Source organism: Malaclemys terrapin (assembly GCF_027887155.1).
Source record: "Malaclemys terrapin pileata isolate rMalTer1 chromosome 20 unlocalized genomic scaffold, rMalTer1.hap1 SUPER_20_unloc_1, whole genome shotgun sequence".
NCBI lineage: Eukaryota > Metazoa > Chordata > Testudines > Emydidae > Malaclemys > Malaclemys terrapin.
In genome coordinates, this window is record NW_026530188.1 from 1,450,727 (window position 1) to 1,461,353 (window position 10,627).

General features: G+C 64.1%; 1 protein-coding gene across 1 annotated transcript; it reads left to right on the forward strand.

The window, feature by feature from the left end:
• The first annotated feature begins 3,685 nt into the window (after window positions 1-3,685).
• Window positions 3,686-7,255, forward strand: ABT1 (activator of basal transcription 1). The gene is made up of 4 exons (XM_054014816.1): window positions 3,686-3,795; window positions 4,474-4,798; window positions 5,455-5,630; window positions 5,846-7,255. Exons 2-4 carry the CDS (start codon window positions 4,489-4,491, stop codon window positions 6,233-6,235), a joined length of 876 nt encoding a protein of 291 aa, XP_053870791.1. The 5' UTR covers window positions 3,686-3,795; window positions 4,474-4,488; the 3' UTR covers window positions 6,236-7,255.
• The last annotated feature ends 3,372 nt before the right edge of the window (window positions 7,256-10,627 follow it).

A 10,627-nucleotide genomic window follows, 5' to 3' on the forward strand; every position in this document is an offset into this window, starting at 1 on the left:
TGTAACCACTAGACCCCACTCCCCGCCCAGAGCCTGGCTCCCAGCCCCCCCTGCTCTAACCACTAGCCCCCACTCCCCTCCCAGAGCCGGGAGAGAACCCAGGAGTCCTGGCTCCCAGCCCCCCTGCTCTAACCACCAGACCCCGCTCCCCTCCCAGAGCCAGGAGAGAACCCAGGAGTCCTGGCTCCCAGCGCCCTCTGCTCTAACCACCAGACCCCGCTCCCCTCCCAGAGCCAGGAGAGAACCCAGGAGTCCTGGCTCCCAGCCCCCCCTGCTCTAACCACCAGCCCCCACTCCCCTCCCAGAGCTGGGAGAGAACCCAGGAGTCCTGGCTCCTAGATCCCCTGCTCTAACCACCAGCCCCCACTCCCCTCCCAGAGCGGGGAGAGAACCCAGGAGTCCGGGCTCCCAGCCCCTCCCCGCTCTAACAACCAGCCCCCACTCACCTCGCAGAGCCGGGAGAGAACCCAGGAGTCCTGGCTCCCAGCTTCCCGGATCTAACCACCAGCCCCCACTCCCCTCCCAGAGCCGGAGAGAGAACCCAGGAGTCCTGGCTCCCAGCCCCCCCTGCTCTAACCACCAGACTCCACTCCCTTCCCAGAGCCAGAGACAGAACCCAGGAGTCCTGGCTCCCAGCCTGATATCTGGAGCTGGGATACGCCCCCCATCTCTCCCCCAGTTCTGGTTCATGTAGCCATGTCCCTGGCCTGGGTCTGGGAAGGATGGGTGATGCCAGTGGTGCCAGGGCACCATCTACTGGTGAAAGCTGCACACTGCTGCTCTGTGCTCCCCCTGGGAATGGGTGGTGAGTGCCTCATCACCCCCGGCACTGGCCCACCTTCTCCAACAGGGTCCCACGAGCTTGGGGACCCCCCGTCTGGGGGAGCTCCTCCCAGCCGGCCCCGAACCTCTCGCCTCTCTCGGACTAGCTCGGCGCTGCTCTCCCAGCCTGGGTCAGCCGGGAAATCCACCACTTCCCCAGGAAGTTTGTTCCCATCCCCAGGCCCCCGAGATTATTAGCGTTAGGCCCAAAGCTGACTGCGAAGAGCTACAAGGGGATCGCCTCAAACCAGGCCATACAACGGCGGATTAAACTCAAGGTTCGGAAGAGCAACATCGAAATAATTCAAGGGAGTCAATATTAGCCGCTGCCGCCACTCGTGAACACTATCCTGGCCTCCCTGTGGACCAATTCTTGGAGAACGCCAGCCCTACGTGCAGCAGCGGTCAAAAAAGGCTCAGAGACCAGTGGGAAAGGGATCAGAAACACGACAGAAAATATAATGTCGTTGTATGAATCCCTGGGCCGCCCACATCGTGCGGACTGGGTCCAGTTCTGGTCGCCCTGTCTCAGAAAGGGCCCAGTGGAAGTGGAAAAGGCTCAGAGAAGGGCAGCAAAGGTGACAGAGGGGCTGGCGTCCAAACAAGGAGAGACTAAAAAGATCAGGGCTGTTTAGCTTCGAAAAGCGATGACTTGGGGGGGGGGGTAGGAGAGAGGTGTAGATGGGTGTGGAAAAAGCAAATAGAGAATTCTTCACACAATGCACAATTAACCTGTGGAACTCACTGCTGGGGGATGTCGCGATAGCCAGAAGGATAGCGGGGTTCAAAAAGGAACTGGAGAAGTTCCTGGAGGATAAATCCATCCATGGCTGTCAGCCAAGATGCTCAAGGAAGCCACCCCATGCTCCAGATGACAGTAAATCTCTGACGGGCAGAAGCCGGGCATGGATCTCTCCAGAATTGCCCTGTTCTGTACTCTTCCCTTGAAGCTCTGGCACGAGCCACTGTCGGGGATGGGAAGCTGGGCTAGACGGATCATGATGTGACTCACCACGGCCACGCTTAGGTTCTTAACGCCTTGTTTGCAACTGGAATTTGTCTGGCTTTATCTCCCAGGCGTTGGATCTCACTCTGACTTTCTCCTCTAGATTAAAGACCGGTTGGCACCAGGGATTTCCCCACTCAGGTGCTTAGATGGCGCTATCCACTCACCTTGCGCCCGATCTCCCAAACAAAACAGCCTGTGCTCCTTCCATCTCCCCATTCAGGCATCTTCTCCAGCCCTAGGACCGTTTCTGTGACTCTTAATCATAGACTACCAGGGTTAGAAGGTACCTCAGGCGGTATCTAGTCCAACCCCCTCCTGCTCAAGGCAGGACTAATCCCTAGACAGATTTTTGCCCCAGATCCCTGGAGGGCCCCCTCAAGGATTGAACTCACAACCCTGGGTTTCACAAGCCAATGCTCAAACCACTGAGCTATCTCTTCTCAGCAGCCTCTCCAGGTCCTTTGGAGAAGGGGGGCAGAGAGTCCTGGCGTCTGGCCGTGGGGTGGATGGGGGAGATGTCGACTGGCCAGCCATCCGCCACATGGCTCTACAGGCATGGGAGAAGGAGGGGCTTGGACTGCTGGTGTTGATTTTCCACACGTCCTGGAGCCCAGCCATCTGGGGAAGGCCCAGAAGACAGCTAATGTCTGGCCAGTGTTTAAAAGGGGTGAATGGGACGACACGGGCAATTACAGGCCCGTTCTCCGGACATGGGGCAAGATAATGGAACGGCTGGCACGGGACTCGGCTAATAAAGAATGAACGGAAGGTGATGTAATTAATGCCAATCAACCTGGAAGGACTGGGGCAGAGCCTGTCTCTCGCCATGTGTCTGGGCAGCGCCTGGCACGACGGGGCCCTGATCGCAGCTGGGGCAGGGCCTGTCTCTCGCTGTGTGTCTGGGCAGCGCCTGGCACGACGGGGCCCTGATCCCAGCTGGGGCAGGGCCTGTCTCTCGCCGTGTGTCTGGGCAGCGCCGGGCACGACGGGGCCCTGATCCCAGCTGGGGCAGGGCCTGTCTCTCGCCGTGTGTCTGGGCAGCGCCCGGCACGACGGGGCCTGATCCCAGCTGGGGCAGGGCCTGTCTCTCGCTGTGTGTCTGGGCAGCGCCGATCTCAGCTGGGGCAGGGACCGTCTCCCCCAGATCAGGTCAGCAGGGAGTTGGGGGGCACCTGCTGTCACCTCAGTTCCTGTCACACGCATTCGGTCTCGCCTCCTCTCCAGCCGCTGCGTCCCCAGAGGGCTGACGTCCCTTGGTGTAATTAAAGGGCGAACCCTCCCGTCCCCTGATTCATCCCCCTCCCTATGACATTGCCGCACCTCCATTTCCACTCCCCGCCCATCCAGCTGCCACGGCCAGCCGCCGGATCAGGGCCTGCTTAAGAGCCCTCTAGGATCTGGGTCCACCCCCCATGGCCAAGTCCCTCGCAGTCTGTATCCTCCCACCGCCCCGGGAGGCAGGGTGAGGCTGTGACCGCTTCCCCCCTCCCCTCGCCTTGGGCAGATGGGGAAACTGAGGCAGGGAGTGGCCAGAGGTCAGGGCGCACAGGTGCCAGGGGAGGGCTGTGTTCACGTGACCCTGGCCCGACCCCTCGGTTATTCCTCCACTCCACCCACCCGCTGTCCTCCTTCGGCCCCCAACTTCCTTCCCTCCAGCCACGCCCCTCACAGCCCTGGCCCCGCCCCCGCTCCCCCCTGGGGGTTTTAGCCCCGCCCCGGCTCCGCCCCCACTCCCCCCTGGACGTTCTAACCCCGCCCCGGCTCCGCCCCCGCTTCCTCCTGGACGTTCTGGCTCCGCCTCCGTTTCCTTCTGGGCCTTCTGATCCCGCCCCTTTCCCCGCCCTGGCTCCTCCCCCATTTCCTCCTGAACGTTCTGACCACGCCCTCTCTGGCGTTGGTTTCCGGGTCGGTCGCCCCACGCACGGCTCCCGGGCTGCAACGTGAGGCCAGCGGGGAGCGAAGGAGTGAGTGAGATGGGGGCGAGGGGCAGAGCTGGGGGGAGGCGTGGGGGGCTGGGCGGTATTTGGGAACAGCGGGCGGGGGGGATACAGGAGCACGTGGGTCTGGGGGGCTGGAGAGAACGTGGGAGGAGGGGGCTGGCGGAGGGAGAGGTATGTTGGGGGACGGGCGGCAGAGGGTGGGGGTCACGTGGGAGATGGGGGGCCGGGGGAGGGAGAGATGTGTAGGGCGGAGGGGAACGTCTGGGGGGGCATGAGATCAGGTGGGGGGGGACTTGTGGGACCTAGAGGCGGGGGGCCGGGGGATGCGGAAGAGAGGATGGCTGGGGAGGAAGGGGGAGTGGATGGGGCAGAGCTGGGGGTGCTGGAGCATGTGGGGCGGGGGGAGGACAGAGAGCCCATGGGGTCTGGGAGGATCTGTAGGCTGGGGCATGGGTGGGGACAGGGCATATGGAGGGTGGGAAATATGGGGGGCTGTAGGGGTGGGGAATGGGGTGGAACAGTGGGGAGATATGGAGACAGGGACATGTGGGGGAGATATGGGGGCTACGGGGTGGGGAATGGGGTGGGCAGGTAGAGGGCTGTGGGGGTGGGACATATGGAGGGCTGTGGAGCTGGGCAATGTGGGGGCGGCACGGAAGTCGGGGTGGCCTGAGGCTGGATCTATCCCCTCTCTCTTGGCAGAGGGCAGCGCCCGGGATGCTGGAGGAGCCGCAGGGGGCAGACAAGGACGGAAGCCCCCCGGGGGCCGGGCAGGAGGTGGGCGAGGACGGAAGCCCCCCGGGGGCCGGGCAGGAGGTGGGCGAGGATGGAAGCCCCCCAGGGGCTGGGCAGGAGGTGGACAAGGAGGGGAGCCCCCCACTTGGAACCCCTGACCCCCCCCAGGGTAAGAAGATTGTGCCGGGCATCGTGTACCTAGGGCACATCCCGCCCCGCTTCCGGCCCCGGCATGTCCGAAACCTGCTCAGCGTCCACGGGGAGGTCGGGCGCATCTTCCTGCAGCCCGAGGGTGAGTCCACAGAGTGTGTGGGGGGCTGGGCACTGGGGGGTGCTGTGCCGTGGGGAGCAGGGCGGGGGGCTCGGCAAGGGGTGCTCTCCCCTGGCAGTCAGGGCTTGGCTCTGGACGGGGGCACCGTGGGGCAGGGAGCAGGGCTGGGGGCTGGGCAAGGGGCACTCTCCCCTGGCAGTGAGGGCCGGGCTCTGGGGGGTGCCATGCTGCGGGGGGCTGGGAAGGGGGCGCTCTCCCCAGGCAGTCAGGGCTGGGCGCTGGGGAGGGCGCTGTGCTGCGGGGAGCAGGGTGGGGGGCTGGGCAGGGGGCGCTCTCCCCGGCAGTCAGGGCCGGGCACTTGAAGGGGCACAGAGGGATGTCGGTTACCCAGGCCCTGACCCTTTTCAGTCACTAAATCTCCTTTGCTGGTTTTCACCCAATATTTGGGGCGCGAACCCAGGCGTCCTGGCAAAATCCCGTCTTCAACTGGAATCGCTGGCTCCGGCTGCGTATCAGACTCCCCTTCACTGCCTGGCTGAAAATACATCGTGGTGTTATGTGCGGCTGTTTCCCAGCCTCCCCGCCCCAGAGGTGGCTGCATCTCAGCGCCGGGCGGGCCTGTGGTTGGAAGGGGCTTGCGGGGGGTATGGCAGGGGCTCATCTCTCCGTCCCCCCAGAGCGGTTCGTCCGGCAGAGGAAGAAGAAAGCTGGCGCCAAGGCCAAGAACTACACGGAGGGCTGGGTGGAGTTCAGGGACAAGCGCGTGGCGAAGCTCGTGGCCGCCAGTCTGCACAATACGCCCATGGGCACCCGCCGGCGCAGCCGCTTTCACTACGACCTGTGGAACATCAAGGTACCGGCTCTGGGAGGGGAGTGGGGTCTAGTGGTTAGAGCGGCGGGGCTGGGAGCCAGGACTCCTGGGTTCTCTCCCTGGCTCTGGGAGGGGAGTGGGGGCTCATGGGTTAGAGCAGGGGGCTGGGAGCCAAGATTCCTGGGTTCCCTCCTGGCCCTGGGTGGGGAGCGGGGTCCAGCCGGTCAGAGGCAGTGAGGGTCCGTCTGTCCCCGCAGTACCTGCACCGGTTCAGGTGGCCGCACCTGAGCGAGCGCCTGGCCTACGAGCGGCAGGTCCGGCAGCAGCGCCTGCGGGCCGAGATCTCCCAGGCCAAGCGCGAGACCGGCTTCTACCTGCGCAGCGTGGAGACCAGCCAGCGCTTCGCCCGCCGGGCCGCTGCCGCCCCTGCCGGTGCCGAGGAGAAGAGCTGGGGCTTCGTCCAGCGCCCCACGGAGGAGGAGATCCAGCGGCGCAAGGCAGGCGCGGGCGGGCGCCGGCTCCGTGGGCAGCTGGCCAAGGCCCGGGAGATCCAGTTGAAATCCCAGACCAGCCGCTCCTTGCTGGCCAAGATCTTCAATGCCGCGGACGCTGCCTCGGAGGAGGCACCAGGGGGGCCGGATCTGTAGTGAGAACCCCGGGCGCTGGGGGGCGCTGTGCTCCAGGGAGTGGGGCAGGGGGCTGGGCCGGGGGCGCTCTCCCCTGCCAGTCAAGGCTGGACACTGGTGGTCGCCGTGCGGTAGGAAATGGGGTCGGGGGGGCTTTAGGGTTCTCTCCTGTCTCTGGGAGGGGAGTGGAGTCTAGTGGGTTTGAGTGGGGGTTGCTAGGAGCCAGGACTCCTGGGTTCTCTCCCTGGCTCTGGGAGGGGAGTGGGGGCTGGTGGTTAGAGCAGGGGGGGCTGGGAGCCAGGACTCCTGGGTTCTCTCCCCGGCTCTGGGAGGGGAGTGGGGGCTAGTGGTTAGAGCGGGGGGGCTGGGAGCCAGGACGCCTGTCAGTTCCCATCCAGCGTGGCATGGATGCCCCAGCCTGGGGCGGGTTGGGGTTTTGGGGAGCTGGCCAGGGCTTGGGATACCAGCTTGGGAGCAGGGGGTTGGGGGAGGTGGATCCGAACCAGGCAGCAGGACTCAACCCGGGGCACGGGGGGAGCTGGAGGGAGCCCAGATTAATTTAAACCCTGGGGCGGTTGCTGGTTGGGTGCCCTATCCGATCACCCCCAGCCCACTTCACCCACCCCTCGCTGTCCCCTGTCTGCCTCTTGGTTCTGGGGCGACGGGCGTTTGCCCCCCAGTAGCTGCTGGTTCCTTAGCCACGGTGGCAGGCTCTGAAGACCAGTCGTTGCCTTGATTGACCCCAGTGTCTCGGCTCGGAACTGTCCCTTCCCCCCCTCCATGGCCGCGCTCGGCCATTGGTTTCCCGTGGGACACTTGGAGCGTCGGGCCGGACTTGATCCCAGCCCCTCGTCTGTCCCGAAGACGAGCCTGTGACTGGCAAAGGAAAAGCCCCTTGGTAGCCTGCGGGGCCGGCCTGGTCGCCTGCTTCACCGGCCCCCTCGGACTCCGTCCCCGTGCGTTTGATGCCAGCTGTGACCCGGGGGCTCGCCGGTCCCTCCAGCTGAGTGTGATTAAAAAACCCGAGTGACTGAGAACGAACCCGGCGACCGTTGAGTTTATTCCAAAGTGGCCGACGGCTCGGCCTCCAAACGCCACTGCGGCCGGGGCCTCGGCGGCCACGGGCGGGTTTCCAGCGGGGAGCGTCTCGGCCCGGCTCTGTTTAACATCTTGACCAGCCTGTCTCTGCATTCCCAGGGTGTCCCCAGCCGCAGCACCAGCCCTTCGGCCTCCGGTTAGCTGCGCCGAGGGCTGTGGGTGGGGAGCCAGGGGGTTAGCAGAGGGACCCTGCGATATGAGGCCTGGTCGGGAAGGGCTGGCGTAGGGCCTAGGGGCCGCACTCAGGCCCTGCCCGCGCGTTCGCTGGCCGGGACGTGATCTTGGCGAGACTGGGGGCTGCAAACCACAAACGCTCCTACGAGGGGCCAGGCACCGGCCTGTCGTGTAAACACGCCCCAGAGGGATCGTGCCAGGACCTTCCCGCTACCGAGCTACGGTGTGAACGCCCCCTGCGCCCTCGGAAAGATAAGCTCCAAGGGACGGGGGGCGGATGAGATGTTTGGATCGACCCGCCAGGTACAAGGCACAGGGTGGTGACTAACCCCGGCAGTACGTAACTTGTTTGTATCGGTGCATAAAAGAGGGGTCGCCGAGGGGGCATCTGGTGGGGTGGGGGGGACGGAAAGTCACTGAGCTGGTCCGTTCTCATGGGGCTTGTGTGTCTGAGTGTCCCTGTTATGGGGTGCGCTGGCCGGGCCCCTTCCCTGCTGAACGGAGCCGCTGGTCTGTGCAGAGCCGGTGCAGTGCCTGGAGAGAACATGCACACAGCCAACAAGGGACGGGGAATGGGGCCTGTCCCCTCTAGGGGGCGCCAGCTCCCATCGGCCCCAGGGCGGGGACTGGCTGGCTTAGGGGGGCGGGGAATGGGGCACAGGGCCTGGCCAGTCTAGGGAGCACCAGCTCCCATCGGCCCCAGGGCAGGGACTGGCTGGCTCAGGGGGGCGGGGAATGGGGCAGGGGCCTGGCCACTCTAGGGGGCGTTGGCTCCCATCGGCCCCAGGGCAGGGACTGGCTGGCTCGGGGGGGGCGGGGAATGGGGCAGGGGCCGGTCCCCTCCAGGGGGCGCCAGGTCCCATCGGCCCCAGGGCAGGGACTGGCTGCCTCAGGGGGGCGGGAAATGGGGCAGGGGCCTGGTCACTCTAGGGGGCGTTGGCTCCCATCGGCCCCAGGGCGGGGACTGGCTGGCTCGGGGGCTGGGGAATGGAGCTGGGGCCTGTCCCCTCTGGGGGGGCTGTCACCCATCTGGCCCTGGGACAGGGGCCACCCACCCACACCCCCAGGCTGAAGGCTGCCCTGGCTCTGTTGTCTCCGGCCCGGGGACTATGTTGCATCTGGAGTTTTACTGGCGGCAGCTCCCCAGAACCGAACCAACAGCTGGGCCTGACCCCCTCCCTCCAGAGCAGCCCGATCTCTGCTGGTGTAACCCCCCGGGGGGCGCAGCAGAGCTCCCGGCCTTAACCCGGACAGGGCGCAGGTGGGTCCAACCCCGGCCTTGCCCCATGGCTGGCATCCCCGCCCCGGTGCTGGAACGGTCGCCCCGAGCTTTCCCCTAACAGCCAAGCCCTGTCTGGTTCTGGACCAGCACTGCCCTGTGGTGTTCCCGAATTCTGGCACCGACGGTGAAGTTGGACCTGGCTTGGCCTCGCCGTGGGAGCTGCCGGAGAGGTGCTGGGGCCCGGCGGCTCAGTCCTGGAGTCGTGGGCCCCCCGGCACAGCGTCACCCCTGGGGGTCCGGCATGCGGCTGGGGGTCACGCCCCGGCAGTGGATTAGCGGTGGCGTGGCGGGATCCTGGGGACCCCAGCTGCTCTTTGCTCTCTCTCCCTGGCTGCCTGCGGCCCCGATCCCTGGCCCTCCTTTGATCCCTCGTCGCGCCCCTTTGCCCTGTGCTCCGGGGCTCTGCCTCGGGGGCCTTGGGTGGGTCCGTGCAGCACCTGGCGCAACGGGGCCCCGATCTCCCCTGATGCTGTTTCCACCCAGCGTGCCAATCTCGGCCGTGGCACAGGGTGTCCTGTAAACACGGCACTAGGCGCTCGGCCTCCGGACTCCGATTAGCTGGGCCGGGGCGCGCGGTGCCTGGCAGTGGCTGGGCGAGATAAGAGCCTGTTTGCGTTGACTGGAGAACGGCCAGGAATGCTCCCACCTGCCGGGACAGGAGGCTTCGGGGGCCCAGGGTCCCCTCTGCTCCTCCCCAGCAATGGCTGCATCTGTGCAAGCACCAGAGCCGCTGTCCCTGCAGCGTCATCCCTTTTTTATCCATCCCTGCAGCCCCTCTCTCTGGGGAAACTGAGGTTTGGAGCATGCGTCCAGCTCCAGGAGGACGGACGGGGGACCCAGCCTGCGAGTCCCAGAAAGGAAATGGCATATCCTGGATAGAACCCAGGAGTCCTGGCTCCCTCCTATATTTTAACCAGAAGACCCCACTTGCCTACCAGAGCCAGGGATAGAACCCAGGAGTCCTGGCTCCCAGCCCCCTGCTCTAACCCACCAGCCCCCGCTCCCCTCCCAGAGCCGGGGAGAGAACCCAGGAGTCCTGGCTCCCAGCTCCCCCTGCTCTAACCACCAGCCCCCACTGTTGTACTTAAAGTCCTGCACAGGATCTTTTCAGGGGGAATAAGACAAAACGCCACATTTATTAGTAATACATGTATTCCTTAACACTGTATTATATGCATATAATATATTACACTTACACTCACACACACACACAAACACACTCTGTCTTGTTGTTACCAATTAGTTGCTCCCCTTAACTTCACTGGCCAGGTGAGTTAGATGGGGGAGGGGGTGGAGCCGGGCTTCTGCCGATCCGGATCGATGCTCCCATGTTGACAAGACGAGACCCGGGGTCCTCTGCAAGACACCTTACTTTTATAGCAGCTTTCCTCTTGTGCAAATTTATACCAGATTCAAACTCTGTGTCTGTGTCCATTGGTCCTTTGTGCTGCTTTCTTTTGAGTGTTGTCCCAATGCTGCAAAGAGGGTGTTTCCAAAAGAAGGTGCTCGCTTCTAACCCCCGAGGCCGTCAGTATGTCTGCTTGTCTTTAATGAGCCCACTTGACACGTTTTATTGTCCTTGGGTCTGGCTCCCAGCCCCTCTCCAACAGTTGAGGCTGTCTGGAGGTGCTGCCTTCCATGCCTTGCTCATCCACACCTCATTCATTCAACAGGGCAATTGATTAAGAGTGGGGGGGGGAGAGCTCTTGTTCTACTGCTAGCAAAAAGAAGAACAGGAGTACTTGTGGCACCTTAGAGACTAACAAATTTATTAGAGCATAAGCTTTCGTGGACTACAGCCCACTTCTTCGGATGCATATAGAATGGAACATATAATGAGGAGATATATATACACACAT